We start from the raw sequence: 16389 nt of genomic DNA, 5'->3' as shown, positions 1-16389 counted from the left end.
ACCCGCGTCCTTAGACATATGTTAAATGTTCATAAGTGTACCAACCAAGCACATACCTGGATCAGCACAGGACGACGGACCCGGAACCATTTTGATTCCCAAACTGTCCCAAAGTGACAAAGGTCAAAGGAAAATGGAAAAGCCTCCTCATTGTCTTTTCCTTCACAAATCCTGTCTTAAGCGTATATCTGTGTTTGAATAGGGTGTGAACCAGTGACATGACCCAGGAACTAAGTATTTATCTTTACAAAAGACTAGCCAGGCTACCAAGGAAATCCAATCAAGTAATCTGCCAGACAGGAGATAAAGAAAGACAGGAGAAAAACAACATTCAAATGTTCTGTTTTAGACCGCCTTTTTTGTGATGTAGGTGTGATGTATCTGAGGGGTGGTCTTAGGTTACACCCCTTCTGTGTTACAGATAGGTAGCCGTATTGGTCTGCCATAGTCAAAACAAATTTTTTTTTCCTTCCAGTAACACCTTAAAGACCAACTAAGTTAGTTCTTGGTATGAGCTTTCGTGTGCATGCACACTTCTTCAGATACACTGAAACAGAAGTTACCAGACCCTTCTATATAGTGAGAAGGTGGGGAGGGGTATTACTCAGAAGGGTGGTAGGAATGGGTGATTGGCAGATAGCTGTGATGAGCCTGTTGACGGCTCTTAACGACTGCAAAAGGTCTTACAGGAAAAAGCAAGGGGTGAGAAGGTGAAAAATGGCTTTGTCATGTATAATGAGATAAGAATCCAATGTCTTTGTTCAGACCAGGTCTCTCCATGGTTTTCTGTGATGTATGTATGATGTTTGTATGATGTGATGTATGTATGATGATGTATGATGTATGTATGATGTTTCTGTGATGTATGTATGATGTTTCTGGGGGTGGTCTTGATCTACAGGGTGGCAATTTCAAAAGTCTTTATAAGGCCCTGCACGCCATTTTTCTAGGTCCCTCCTTTCTCCTGCGGGTGAGGGGAGCACCCTGTTGCAACAGATCAATAAAGATCAAGCTTACTAGCTGCTTTGCTTCTCAATATTCTCTGGTTGGCCTCTGTTATTCTCTCCTACTAATAGGGAACCTATGTAAGGACTCTATATGGGCTCTTGGATACCCCATAAGGGAAAAGGGCAATTTTTGTTTACAACAGACCTGGGCTACCCCTGCTGCACAGAACCCATCGCTCAGTGCAGAATGAGGCTTGTGGTGCACGGCTTTTGTAGGAAACAATAACACTCGAGGGTGTGTCTCGACCCGTTCAGTTCAACAGGTCTTCCCCACTGTCACTGAAAAGACCACAGGGGGAGCTGTTGCCCATCAGAACCTATTCTGTTCTTCTGTCCCCAACAAGCACAGTGCTATCAGGTTTCTCTGTGTAAAACTTTCCTGCAATTAGTTTGGATGGATTTGTGTGGTCAATCTGTGTCCTATCCTACCCCACACCAGTGGCGTAGCGTGGGGGGTGCAGGGGGGGCCGGGCGCACCGGGCGCAACATCTGGGGTTAGGGTTAGGGGGCGCAAATCCATGGGTTAGGGGGTGCAAATTACTTGCCTTGCCCCGGGTGCTGACAACCCACGCTACGCCACTGCCCCACACCCCACTCCCAGAGAGCTCACAGCAGCATGTATGCCTCTTTCCCCCACATCTGCTTTATCCCCACAACTCGGTGAGTTAGGTTAGGGTGAGATGTCCCAGCTACCCTACAGTCATGCAGTGAACTTTGTGTGAAGATTTGAGCCTCGGTCTCCCTGGTTCCTAGACAAACGCTCTAGACAACGCTAGCTAAAATATTTCCTTGTGTCCTATAACCCAGCCACAGCATTGCTTGCCTTATTTCACTCTTGGCAAATTATTATTTCTTTAATAATAATAATAATAAATGCACAAATTTGCCATCTCACTATAGAAGTGTCACTCTTTCCCAGGGCCAGATTTAGGTTTGATGTGGCCCCAAGCTACTGAAGGTAATGGAACCCTTTATATGTCCACCCATCCTTTGCCAACAACAAATTGTCGATGTATTTTTGTGTTGAATATATGCTATATGGTAATTTATGGACCTAATAGGTATCTAAAGCCATTTGCACATAACAAATAGGAGCCTACACAAAACAAAATACAGTTGCTGTATGTGGGTTTTATTTTATTTCTTTTTTATCTTATATTTTGGAAATGTACATCCAGGTGTTTCTTTTCCTTTAATTTTTTTTTTGGGGGGGGCCCAAGAGAGTGGGGCCCTAAGCTATAGCTTGTTTAGCTTATACGTAAATCCGGCACTGCTCTTTCCTTTTGAGAACGTTGTGTATGTGTGTGTGTTGTGTTGCTTCTGCTGATATTGCACAGACTTGTTTACCCCACATTTCTCCTATAATAATCACTTCATATATATATATATATATATATATATATATATATATATATATATATATATATATATGGGAGAGAATATTATATCTATTTAAACCTATCATCCTGAGAAGAGGGAGAATGTATGTAAAGGAAGCTATAACTGCTGGTGTGTGTTAATGCAAGCATAGCGAAGGTGTGGGTTCTCTCTAGCCAAAACAGCCCAGAGAATATTTACCAAAGTGAGCAGATCCAAGGACATTGGTGCTCTGACGACATTAATATCGGCCGTGCCTTTTGCCGCTACAATAAGCTCTCTGCAAACTGATCTTTTTTTGCATGTGTCTGATCTTCTGCTTAGTCTTATTAAATCATGTGAGTCCTTGAGCGCAGGAATGTTTTCAGTATTAAACTCCTGCTGCCCTTGAACAGGATCTGCTGCAGGTCATTAGCTGGTTGGTGTAGCAAAGGCTTCTGTGATCTACTGTGATTTACACTCCCTGCTATGGCATGGGCTGTGGCAGGTCCATTGGCAGAATTCTTGGAAGGGAGGCAGGGAAACGTTGCACCCCAGCTGCATGGAATAGGAGAGCATTATAAGTCAATCCAAATGAGAAAAAGCCTAAATATAAGGTTGAATATGTTTGCAATTCAATCCTATCCATGTTTGCTCAGAACAAGCCCTCCTCTGCTTACTCCATTGATTTGTAGGACTGCAGCTTCAAAGTGATTTGATTTAATTAAATGATTTTAAGAAAACAAAGTCTCGGGAGCATCTCAGTCATTCCCAGTGTCTTTGTGTTCACTGGCTAGAATGCTGGAAGCTTGGAGCAGGTTTCTTTCTTACTGCACGACTGATATGCGATAGCATTTGCTAGCTGACACCATGTAGTATTTGAAAGTTGAGAGGTTATGAGATGGCATATATTACATTTTCCTGAGTCAAAATAAGCAAGAAAGTCCAACGAATATTTGAGAAGTACTCTGATTTCAATGCTCAATAGAAAACACCCATTCAACAAAATTCCAGTTTGAAATTTTGAATCTAAAATGTGATGGAAATTGACGTTTTTGGAGCATTTAGAATATTCGCAAATCCAGACCTGGGACTCAGCTATACAGCTGGTATCTGAAGAAGTGTGCATGCACACAAAAGCTCATACCAAGAACTAACTTAGTTGGTCTTTAAGGTGCTACTGGAAGGATTTTTTTTGTTTTAGCTGCAAATAAAACGTTTTAAGTGTGTTGCAAAGTGCATTACACAAATGAGACACTAGATGGTGATGGTGAGCTATGGCAAATTCAATATGTTTTTCAAAGCGTGTTTTTTTAAAAAAAAAACATTTTCACAACTTTTTCTTATATGTGTCTAGATTCCACCCTGGAGGTTGTCTCCTTAATAACAGATGCTTCTCAGTCAAATGTGGGCAGAGCTGCTTGTCTTTTCTTTAGCTTTTTCCTGTTCTGACTGCATTCCTCTGCAGGTCCTTGACATTGGCGAGTGCCTCACCGTCCCAGACGAGTTTTCCGAGAAGGAGAAGAAGACAGGGATGTGGTGGAAGCAGCTCATTGCTGGAGCCATGGCTGGTGCTGTCTCCAGGACTGGAACTGCCCCATTGGACCGACTGAAAGTCTTCATGCAGGCAAGGAGCTGCTAAGAATTACGGAGGGAGGGGAAACAGTATTTCATTCTGCATTGGGACCTGGAATGGTGGCATCAGTTCATGTGGTGTGGGGCAATGACAAACTCAAATGGGCCTCTGTTTTGTCCCAGAATGCCATGCTGAGGATGTTATGACCAGTTTTGTTTTTTTACATAGCATGTTACACATGAAGACTATAGAAGGAGAAAAAGGGCTGCCCCATACAACAGAGATACCCAAAGGGCAGGAGCCAACAGGTTCAGGGGTCTTTCATTTACTGTATTTTTCACTCCATAAGACGCACTTTTCCCCTCTTAAAAACTAAGGGGAAATGTCTGTGCGTCTTATGGAGTGTGGTCCCTGGAGCTAAGTTGCCAGAGTGTGGCACGCTCCTAAGCTGCTCTTTGGGGCTGGCGGGGGAAACCTGGGTTTCCTCCTCCAGCCCTGGGAGCAGCGGGCAGGCTACGTGCAGATGCGTGCTCCTGAGCCGCTCTTTGGGGCTGGCGGGGGAAACCCCGGGTGCCGGCAGAACAATCAGAGCTTCCCCCGCCAGCCCCGACAAGCTCTGGGAGCAGCGGGCAGGCTGCGAGCGGATGCCCCACGCTCCTGAGCAGCTCTGGGGTAGCCCACGAAGCCTCCGCAGGGCAGTGGGATGAAGGCTCCCCGCTGCTCTGTGGAGGCTTCACGGACTACCCCAGAAGCCAGAACAGCTAGAGGGAGCCCTGCACAGTGCTCCCTCTAGCTGTTCTAGCTTCTGCCTTAGCAGCACGAAGCCTCCGCAGGGCAGCGGGGAGCCTTCATCCCAATGCCCTGTGGAGGCTTCACACGGCTATCCCTGGCTTTTGCGGGAGGTGCGTCCTATGGTCCGGTGCGTCTAATAGAGCGAAAAATACGGTACCTCTCTAATTCCTGAAATATGGCAGGGGAAACGGCTATGTAGAATCTTCTTTCTCATTGGGTTTACTGGTCTTGGAATTCCACCAAGTCCAAGGACAGCACTTTGATGAGTGCAAGCGATGCTGTTATCTGCAGGCTCGACTGCAGCAGAGCTGGCCATTTGCTGAAAAGTCGGCATGTGAATTCAAAACTTATTGCGCCTCTTAGCTTCTGCCCTTGACATTAAATTCCAAGCGAAGACCACAACTCCCTAAGGCATGGCTAAAACACATTTTGAAATACCGTGACCAGTGTTTGAAGTATGTTTTGAAAGACTGGCCTTGGGAATTGTTGAAAAAGACCAATCTCTTCACCCACAGCATTTGAAGATAGCAAATGGGAGGAGAGACTGGATGTTGGGGGAAGTGGAGAGGTGCATGCAAGACCTACAGAGCTTATTTCTTCGCAGAAGGTGGCTTACTTTCTGACTAGTGTTAAACCTTATCTGCTGCCCTCGGCAAACCTTAACATTCAGGGAAACAGATTTCATTTATTTAGGTATTGCACTCATATCCCAAGCTTTTTTCCAAGCTCTCCCAGGTCCTAGTCTGACACTCTAACCACTGCACACCATAGAGGACACTGTGTGCAAGCAAAGAGTTGCATAAACAACAATGAAGAAGAACATGGCTGTATCAGAATCTTCTCCTAGTGTTCCTAATTTTTCCATAGGATAAACGCCAACCTTGACTTCTGTCTGCATCTCTCCTCCTTTCTCCCAGAAAATAGCAGCAACACCTTCTGGGAGCCTTTAAATCTTGCACATTTAGCAATCTTGCCTCCTGTGCCTTCCCAGTGGAATCCATTGTGAAATTTGAGGGGCCTTTTTGGAATGCTGCAAAGCATACTGGGATACAGCTCCCGCAACACGCACTGGCTTTTCATTGATGCCCCAACCCCTGAAAAATGGCCATTGTTACTTATGCTGTCAAGAGGAAGGAGAGCTCTTTTTTCCTTGCCCAGGCCCTGACATTGTGCTTCCATCTTGCTTGTAGGTTCACGCCTCCAAGAACAACAGTATGAACGTTTTGGGCGGATTGCAAGGCATGATACGCGAAGGAGGCATCCGCTCCCTGTGGCGAGGCAACGGGATCAATGTGCTCAAGATTGCGCCTGAGTCTGCCATCAAGTTCATGGCCTACGAACAGGTACAGCCTGGGGACGGGGCTGCAGCGTTGCATGTTGTCCCTGTGCATGTGTGCACAGCATTTTAATTCCTTTTTTAAAAGTCCTTCATTACTGGACAGAACAATGACTTCATTCAGCACAGTATTTCCCATACCTAAGTACATGGAACTCCACCTTGGGCATGTCTTTAGTGCAAGAACTCATCCTAAAAGGATCACGCTTCTTTTACTCAGCTGCATCGCCCTCACTCAGCCCAAAGTGCCTAAGGGGGGAGTTCACCAAATCTATCTGTGGCTCGCAATCCATTGCTTATCATTGCAGATCAAGCGGGCAATTCGTGGGCAGCAGGAAACACTGAGGGTGCAGGAGAGATTTATTGCTGGCTCCCTGGCTGGCGCCACAGCACAGACCATAATCTACCCCATGGAGGTAAGTTTTCTTTGGTAGTAGAGCTTAAGGGGCAAATTCTCATTCTGTTGCTGACTTCATCCATGATATCCACCCAAGTGAATGTGAGAACCTAGCACTACAGTGGAACCTCGATTTTTGAACATTATCGATTCTGGAAGACCATTCAACTTCTGAAATGTTCGAAAACTGAGGAGCAAAGGGCTGTCAGCAAATTCAACTGAGAAAATTGAAAAACACACAGAGGAAGCCGCTCGACTTCTGAGGTGCGTTCGAAAATGGAAGCGTTTACTTCCAGGTTTTCGGCGTTTGGGTTCTGAAACTTTCGTCAATGGAGTCGTTCGAGAACTGATGTTCCACTGTACTGCTAACTAATACAGGAGAAGTATCCCCTCTGCAGTGCAATTTCTCCCCAGTTGTCCCTACTAATTTGTGGACAGATAGTATGAAGACATTGGGATGCGGATGGCGCTGTGGGTTAAACCACAGAGCCTAGGACTTGCCGATCAGAAGGTCGGCGGTTCAAATCCCGTTGCTCGGTCCCTGCTCCTGCCCACCTAGCAGTTCGAAAGCACGTCAAAGTGCAAGTAGATAAATAGGTACCGCTCCAACGGGAAGGTAAACGGCGTTTCCGTGCGCTGCTCTGGTTCGCTATAAGCGGCTTAGTCATGCTGGCCACATGACCCGGAAGCTGTACGCTGGCTTCCTCAGCCAATAAAGCAATATGAGTGCCACAAGCCCAGAGTTGGCCATGACTGGACCTAATGGCCAGGGGTCCCTTAACCTTTACCATGAATACATTTCGCCAGAAGGAACTTTTGTATTTAAGGGACAGAAAGGTCTTGATCATTTCTTTTCAGTATGGTGGGATTTTATTTCACAAAGTTTCATTTCAGATGTGCCGGTCTCTTTCCCTGTGCCATCTAGAGAAACATGGCTGTCGTGATTTCAGACTGGATGCTGTTGCTTAATACGAGGGGGTGATGAATAAAGGACGGATATTCATGCCTTAGTTCATCTGACTCCCCCTCTCTCTCCAGGTTCTAAAAACACGGCTGACCCTTCGCAAGACGGGTCAGTACTCCGGGGTGGCAGACTGTGCCAGGCAGGTCCTGCGGAAGGAAGGGATCCGTGCCTTTTACAAGGGCTACCTGCCAAACATGCTGGGCATCATTCCCTACGCTGGCATTGACCTGGCAGTTTATGAGGTGAGTGACTGGGCATGGGGTTGGCACAAACAGCAAGGGAACCCCAACATCGCATAATAATAATAATAATAATAATAATAATAATAATAATAATAATAATAATAATTTATTTATTTATATCACGCCCTACCCAGCTGAAGCCAGGCTCAGAGTAGCTAACAACCATAAAAGTAACACAGCATTCTGCTAGTCGTCTGTGAGGAAGGGTTTTCTCCTTAAGGCCCTTTTGAAAGACACTGCCACCACCCTTGCAGGAACCCTTTCTCTCCCATGCTGTGTGGCTAAACAGCAATCTCGCCAGATTCCAAGACTTGGCATGAAAGCCACTGCCTCCCTATCTGTGTTAGGCCCTGGGATGTACCTGCGCCAGATTCCCAAGTTACCAACTCCCCCTCTCCCCTTCCTTTTGCGGCAGACGCTGAAGAACACCTGGCTGCAGAAGTACAGCAAGGACACAGCTGACCCGGGCGTTCTGGTGCTCTTGGGCTGTGGCACTGTCTCCAGCACCTGCGGCCAGATCGCCAGCTACCCGCTAGCTCTGGTGCGGACCCGGATGCAAGCCCAAGGTGAGATTGCGGCATCGTCTAGATGGTCTGGCCAACAAGGAGAGCACTGAAGGGGGCTGTGACTGAGGCGTAATGAGCAGGAGGCTGGACTAATTGCAAAGCCCCATTAACAAATGGGGGACATAAGGAGTGTGGGGAAGAAACTCTGAGGGTGGGGGGGAGAGAGAGAGCCTGGAAGGGCTAAGAAACAATGGCCTGTTAACATAACAATATCTCCTCATACTTGCTGAGTTTCAAGGCTGGCCATGAGTTTTCAGTTTAGGCCTACACACACACACACACACACACACACACACACACACCATCAGGATTCACCTGACTGTGCTCTCTGATCTCATGAGGCAGCGCTAGGCTCTTTGGGCAGTTTCCAATTATAAATTATAAAACCACAGTAAAACATCAAACGTTAAAGACTTCCCAGTACAGGGCTGCCTGCAGATGTCTTCTAAAAGTTGTATAGTTATTTATCTCCTTGACATCTCATGAGACAGCATTCTGCAGGGATGAGAAGGCCCTCTGCCTGGTTCCCTGTAACTTCTCGGAACAAGGGAACCGCCAGAAGGCCCTCGGAGCTGGACCTCAGTGTCCGGGCTGAATGATGGCGGTGGAGACGCTCTTTCAGGTATACAGAGCCAAGGCCATTTAGGACTTTTAAAGTCAACACCAATTGTTTGAATTGTGGTCGAAAACTTACTGGGAGCCAGTGTGGGCCTTTCTGGACCAGTGTTATATAGTCCTGGAGGCTGCTCCCACTCACCAGTCTAGCAGTCACAATCCGGATTAATTGTAGTTTCTGAGTCGCCTTGGGTAGACCCAAGCAGAGCGCATTGCAGTAGTCCAAGTGGGAGATAGCCAGAACATGTAACACTCTGGTGAGACAGTGCACAAGCAGGTAGGGATGTGGTTGAAGCCAGAATTAGAAATGGCCATCAGGTTGCTCACATGTCAATCACCTGACGTCAACATTGCCTCAGGTGAAGAGTTTCCCATGAATTCAAGTTGGTTTGCAGATGAGAAACATTCCCTTGCACAGAACCCCTTCACTTGTGAGCTCCCAAGCTGGGCTTGCTGTCTGCGCTGGTCAGCTGATTGTTCCTGACAGCAAGCCCTGCCTTCAGCAGTGATCAGCTCTACCAGGGAGTTCCTTGTTGGGGACTCCCTAGCATAGCTGATCCCACAAGGGCTTGCTGTTAGCACTGACAGCAAGCCCTTCATGGAAGGGAAAGACCAGGAGCACATGTTGCTCCTTTGCAGCTACACCTTTTCCTGTCCCACACCTAATGTCCTATGATATCAGGTGTGGGGCAGGTGGCTTAGAGAACACAGCCTGATTTGGCCCAGGGGGCAGAGGTTCTTCAGGCCTGCGACACAGCACCATCGTTCACATGCCTTGCACTCACCCTCAGGGCAGTTGTGTAGATTGGGCCCAAAGCAAGATGGCAGTGAGAGACTGTCAGTGAGGAGGAGTGGGGGGCTCGATCCAAGGGAGAACACCCACTGAGGACATCTTGCCAAGGGCCCTCTGAAACCGGGAGCCGGCACTGAAGTTGACAACTCTGCTCTGGATTGTTGGATAGGCCTCACCAAGATACATAGAGAGCAGTCAAATACAACATTCCTAGAGTGGACATAAGGGGGATGTTTGCTCCAGCTAGTAGAAAACTTCATGTTTCCTCCTGGGCTGGGACAGACTTCCTCTGCATGTAACTAGAGGTGGGCATGACTTTACCTGTGCAGGTAACAAAAGCACTAGGCACACAGTCCCCTCTCTCTCTTTGACTCCATTCATTGGAGAAGCAACAGCTTTTTAGCTAGAGATGTTCTGCTGGCTTTCAGCCAACAGAAGACAAAGAAAGGGACTATCTCCATATGGGATAGATTCCACGTGTATATACTTTGTAACCTAAATCTGCCTTCAGGGATCCATCTGTGAACTGAATGTGTGAGTAAACTTCTTTTATACTTTTTACACAACATTGTGTCGTGTCTGTTCTTTTTAAGGGGGAGAAAAGGGGATGACCAGGAATCCTATACTGAGAAGCTTATAGGAGCTTGCAACCAGCTAACCGCTGTGCACATTTAAAAGTGGAATGCACTCTGCTAAGTAAAGGGACTTGCTAACGCAAGTTAGGAAGGATATTATTAAACAATATAGCCTCTCCTGCCTCCCTGAACATTCCCACACAGAGGTTGGATGGGCCAAAGCAGGGGTGGGTTCCGTCCAATCACTGTTGATGCAGGAACCTCGTCAGTCGGCTCTCGCTGAACGTTCTCATTCCATTCCTATGCCGAAAGAGCTATAACGTTAATTAAAAGCTAGGGCCGCTTACAGAAACAGAAGCGACCGACCCTCTCTTGGAACTTTGTTGGAGAAGCTTTCAAACATATGATCTCTGCTCCTTTTCCCTCTCTCTGCAGCAACCATTGAAGGTGCCCCCCAGCTGAGCATGCTGGGCCTCTTCAGGCACATCCTCTCTCGAGAAGGGGTGCTGGGCCTCTACCGCGGCATTGCCCCCAACTTCATGAAGGTCATTCCCGCCGTCAGCATCAGCTATGTTGTGTATGAGAACATGAAGCAGGCTCTGGGAGTCACGTCCAGATGAAGCGGATGAAGCCTGCTTCCCCAAAGGGGCCAGGACTTGCCTCTCAAGAAGGACCGCTCCTGAAGGCAGCAGTAGGTGGGGACGTACCTCCTCTGCTCTAGTGCCCTGTGGGGCAGGGAGTGGGCAGCTGGGCGGAGGAAAGCAGGAGAATGCTGGAGTGAGCGGGCCCTTGTTCTCCTCATCCCCAGAAGAGCAGAGAATTCTTCCTCAGCAAGGAGGACCAAGGAGGCCTGTCCCACTTGCTTACAAAGGTGTCCCCCGTCCCACCACCAGATGCCGAAGGATGAGAAGTGCCGTGGCCCTTTTGAGGTAGATTTCTTGGGCTCCCAAGTGCTAGAGTCTCTGGGGACAGCCACCTCAAATGGGCTTGTTTCTGAGTCAAGGCTACTCCACCAGGAGCCTGCCACTCTCACTGCATGTGTGTCGTCTTCTTCCCTGCCCACCCCCCCAGCATGTTTCCTGTTCTGCGTATTTCTGCCAGCCATCCAGCAGGAAACCAACCCCACCAACGTTCATTGCCGGTGACGTGTGGCCGGATCTGGAATGAGCAGCTATGGTGTAAGCAAAATGGGGAAGGTACTCTTCACCCCACTTCACCCACGGTGTCTCAGCACTGGAGATGATGCATTCAAGGACAATCTGCCGTACACTGGAGGCGTTAGAAAATTCAGCATTTGCAACCAGGTGTTTTCCAAGCCCTTTTGTTGACACCCTGGCATCTGGGGTTTGAGGATACCCGAGGACATGTTCTTACTCCACCCCAGATATCCAGCTGCAAAAACTGAAGCAGGTTGATCCCTCTTCCATTCCTCTCTCTTCCACATCCTGTGGGGGCGCTGGAGTACCAAGGAGCTGCATTTCAGCCCAGCACTGCGTTATCTTTACCTATGTGGAAAGTGTCTGTATATTTTGCACGTTGACTTGTTTTTAACTTATAAGACTGGTCTGCACTCTCTTCTCGACCTAGACATCGGGAGATGGAACTGAAATGTCTTCCCATCCCCAAACCTTCCCTTTCCCCTCTGAGGTGATGGACAATGGAGAAAGACATTTCAAGGGCTATTTGCTGTCATCGTCAACACACATTACCTGAGGTCTCTGGATTTCTTGTGTGAACACATTTCTGCTTGCTGGGAGATGTTTGCGCTGGTCACAGCAGCACTGCGGCTTAAGAAGTGACACACACACACGCACCCCAACAACAGCCCTTGAATCCATGCTCACTGGTTTCCATGGCCCTCTTCTGTCTTGCTTAATCTACGTATTGGCAAGTTGCAATACAAAGGAGGTAGGAACTTATTTTTCCTCTCCCCCCCCCGCCCCCCGTGGGATATTGCTTTGAAAGATGTAGATGGCAGGTAGAAAGATTGCCCAGAAATACCTTCCTCCCCACCCACCACCCAGTAATCATAGTAATAAAAATAAAAACCTGTTTTCAAAAGATTACCCGGAGCACTATCTTCTAATGTGTACAGTTCTGGGACATTAGGGTTCCAAGCCTCTGCTAAAGGGATCTGTACAGTTGAACCAGTCGCACTAAAAACAATTAACAGCAAAAAAAAAAAAAATCTGCGGCAAGAAAAGCTTTCATCTTTGTTTTTCATAGTCATTTCTGCTTCTGCTGATCACGGGCAAGAAGATATTAAGGGCACTAAATTCCTCCCACCACCAGTACCAGCAGCTATATTCAGGAACCTCTCTGGCTACTGAGATTTCCCGCAAACATTGCTCCCATGCTTTGCAACCAAAGGGCAGGACCATGGAAGGACGCCAAATGTTAGAGACGGCACTTTTGTAACCACAAGAAGGCAAGTTCCCTCAGAGTTTTAATACAGTCGTACCTTGGATCTCAAACGCCTTGGCTCCCGAACGATTGAAACCCAGAAGTGAGTGTTCCAGTTTTCAAACGTTCTTTTGGATGCCAAACCTCCGGCGGGGCTTCTGATTGGTTGCAGGAGCTATCTGCAGCCAATCAGAAGCAGTGCCTTGGTTTCTGAACGTTTTGGAAGTCGAATGGACTTCTGGAACAGATTCGACTTCCAAGGTACGACTGTACTTGGGACACAGATGTGGATAGGATGGTTGTTGTTTTAATGGGATCCTTTTTTGGGATCCTTGGAAGCTGATGTACTTTTCATCAGCTTCCAAGACAATAGGAAGTCAACAGTGGCATCTACAGTAAGTTGAAGCTGTGGGACCTCAGGCCCCAGACAAGCAGTAGCAATGTTGATGGCAGCAGCGAGGCTCTGCCCCATAACACCCACACAACCTTTGGGAAGGTATCTTCCTTGTAACTGCAGGTCATATTGTTCCCTCCTCCCTTTAGGCTCAAGGGTGAGATTGTGATTTCTGGACTACAGTGAAGCCTCTGTGATTCCTTCAAATGTGTCAGATGTAGTGTTGAGCTGTGTCAGGGGTGGACCTTGCTAATATGGCGCCCTGTGTGAGGCCAAAATTTGCTCTCCTCCCCGAGGCTTGTGCTGCCTTCCCAAAGCTGGGAAAGCACTAACCTGTTAGAGCCCTCACACCTCCTTCCCGAAGCAAACACTTACTAGGCTTTGGGAAGGAGGCAAGGTGGCCCCTTGGCCCCTGCACCCTGGCCAGGGGAACCAGTTGCGCTGTCCTAAATCTGCCCCGGCTTTGTCTGGGAATTCACACATCAGGAAATCAGTCTCTTGGGTTGATATACATGGCCATAAGTATTTAATACTTTTTTAAAAATGCAAATACAGTGGTACCTTGGTTCTCAAACGTAATCTGTTCCAGGAGCCTGTTTGACTCCCAAAACGGTTCGAAAACCAAGGTGCGGCCTCCGATTGGCTGTAGGAGCTTCCTGCACTCAAGCAGAAGCCACATCGGATGTTCAGCTTCCGAAAAACATTAGCAAACTGGAACACTTCTGGATTTGCGGCGTTCAGGAGCCAGTTTGTTCGGGAGCCAAACCGTTCCGAGTACCAAGGTACTGTATAACAAAAAGAGAAAAATAAAATTTGAGAATTTCCGGCTGACGTTAACAATAAAAACATTTCATCACTTCTAATTTAAACATATAAATTAATATAAGCAGTCTGTGTGTCCAAATACGTTTCTAAAAAAGATTGATGATTATAAGCCATGTGTTCAAATGTAGAAAGAGCGCTGCATTTTATTCATGTTTAATGCACAAGAATCCACAAGACTCTTGGGAACTGTAATTTGTTGCGGGCGCTGGGAACTGTAGTTCTGCAAGGGGCAAACTACAATTCCCAGGATTTTTTGGGGGGGAGCCATGTGCTATATGGTGTGGATGTGTGGTGTCTTGGGAGGGAAGGGGGTAAATGCTGCACAGGACCTCCAGGTTTCAAGGGGCAACAGAGTGCAGTGCATGACATTGGCTTGGGCCCCTCTTATGTTGCACAGGTTTGGAATCTCAGCCTTAAGGGCTCGTCCAGATAGCAGTTGTGTTAGTGTGGAAGCCTCACCAGAAAGAGATGCCAAAGAAAGAGGAGAGAATTTGTGCGGTTGTCAGTACACTGTGCAGCTTGCACGACTCTCTGGTGGCTCACTGCACCTTCGAATAGCTAAAGGGCTGTCACATGGAAGAGGCAGCAAGCTTGTTTTCTGCTGCCCCAGAAGGCAGGACCCGTACTAATGGATTCAAGTTACAAGAAAGGCGATTCCAACTAAACGTGAGGACAGATGGGAGGAGACAGTGCTATGTTTCTAGAAAAAGAGGTGCCAGAACTCACCATGAATACCTCCCTCATTCTCTTAGAATGACACCCACCTGAGAAGTGTTGGAACGGAGTTCCGGCTGGAAAAAAAAGCCCTGGCAAGAGGTTTTCAGCAGTGGAATGGACTGTCTAGGAAGGTGGCTTATTTGACTGGAGATATGGGTGGCTATCTTTCAGGGATTCTTTAGTTGTGATTACTTCATTGAAGGTGGGTTTGATGAGATGACCTTTGCCTTTCTTCCAGCTCTATGATTCTGTGTTGCCTGATGGGCATGGTGAACCTATTCCAAGTTAGATGGGGGTTATGATCCCTTTAAAGAGCTTTGAGGAAGATATTAGTTCCACATTTGTAGCTTCTCCGATTGCAGTGAAGGAAAAAGTATTTGCTGAATACCAGCTCTCTCTTTCAGAGCATTTAACAGGAGACCTTACCTATAAGAAATGAAGAGCAATTATAAATGTATATACCTGCTAGTATTCCTATCCGGTTGTGTCCTGGGCTGACGGTACAAAAACCCAGGAGAGATAGAAAGATGGGGAACCCACTGTACAGAACTGAGGCAATGCTAGAAAGACGTTTAAGATTGTTTTCAGTGGAAACTTATGATTTAAGGTTAATGGCACTTTGATTTTAGTAGCAAAAGGGGGAGAGCAGGAGTTAAGAAACAGCCAAGACTTGGGAGCTTACAGGGATGAAGTGAAACTAAAAGTACCGGTATTCCTTGAGCCTGGCTGGTATCTCATGCTTGGGGCAACTCGCCCTTCTCCTGCTTGCAACACTGGGGAAACCAGGTAGGATTCCTCAGTTGCAGCCTTGAGGTCCCCACCCTCCCGTCAACAAATTGGGAGAAAAGGCAGAGGCCGTTTCTGCTGCCCATTCCCATGTTATACTCCTTCCTCTGCTAGCTATAGCAAGTGAGATCCCCAGATGTGCTGCCCAGAAGGTGGGTGAATAAAAACACCGGGAAGAAAATGAGTGGGATAAGTTGTCACTGCCTTATCTCCTTTGTCAGCTGCACATTTAAAGGTGTTTTAGGGGAAATATTTGACATGTAGACTAGCAACCCTAGTGAGAGGGTTAATTTGGTATGTGACCTAAAGCATGGGGTAGATGTAAGTAAAAGTTTGGAGAATCTAACTGTGGGGCAAAGGACCTGTTAGCCTTAAGATCCCCTCCTGCCATTGAGTCTGCAAAACAACTGTATATCCTGTTATCCAGTTGTGGCCCTGGGCTTCCTGCTGGATACTCTTTCAGCATTGAAAAGGTGTAAATATCAAATGATCCCTGACTAAAATTTTCTACAGAGAAACCAGCTACCTCTTGTTACTTTCTCCCAGGAAAACAAGTGTGGGGGCTGGATTCTAACATAGAATCCACTTTATAGGGACAGAGCAAAGTGGAAAGTCCTATCCACAGCTTTTGCATTCATCTTGCACTCTTTCTTTATAAATGTTGCCTGAATCCGACTCCAGCAAGGCTACTTCCATACATCTGTTGCTGCTGCGTTTTGTGTTGGTATTTCAAAGGGAAAAAAGAACACACACTAATAAATTTTCTAAACTTTCCTTTATGTTTCTTGGCCTGCTTATTATGAAAATGGTTTCAGCTGCAGGGTACAAACATTTTAGGGCAGGAATCCTTTGTACTAGGAGCTGCATTTTAATTCATTATTCTTAACTTCCTTAACTTCCTGACCCAAGAGAGACAGGAATTCTGTGCAAGGTTCACCAGTCCTCCTGGCTTGCATTACAGTGTGGTTTTATGGCTTGATTGGAGTGAACATTTTGCATCTGTTCCAACTGTATAGTATTGTTACTCACCCGCGCCACCAAACTG

At 47.0% G+C, this 16389-nt stretch overlaps 1 protein-coding gene across 1 annotated transcript in view; it reads left to right on the top strand.

Annotated features, from left to right (window-relative positions):
* Positions 1-16118, top strand: part of LOC309359975 (mitochondrial adenyl nucleotide antiporter SLC25A23-like) — a 52932-nt gene extending 36814 nt beyond the window's left edge. The window contains exons 5-10 of the mRNA XM_081894438.1: positions 3832-3990; positions 5922-6074; positions 6376-6483; positions 7503-7670; positions 8086-8236; positions 10655-16118. Of these exons, the coding sequence (XP_081750564.1) occupies positions 3832-3990; positions 5922-6074; positions 6376-6483; positions 7503-7670; positions 8086-8236; positions 10655-10839 (924 nt within the window). The 3' untranslated portion in view covers positions 10840-16118. The remainder of the gene's footprint in view (positions 1-3831; positions 3991-5921; positions 6075-6375; positions 6484-7502; positions 7671-8085; positions 8237-10654) is intronic.
* Positions 16119-16389: the final 271 nt, after the last annotated feature.

Source organism: Podarcis melisellensis, assembly GCF_964234715.1.
Source record: "Podarcis melisellensis genome assembly, chromosome: 17".
Classification (NCBI taxonomy): domain Eukaryota; kingdom Metazoa; phylum Chordata; class Lepidosauria; order Squamata; family Lacertidae; genus Podarcis; species Podarcis melisellensis.
This window is presented reverse-complemented; position numbering and strand designations above follow the sequence as displayed.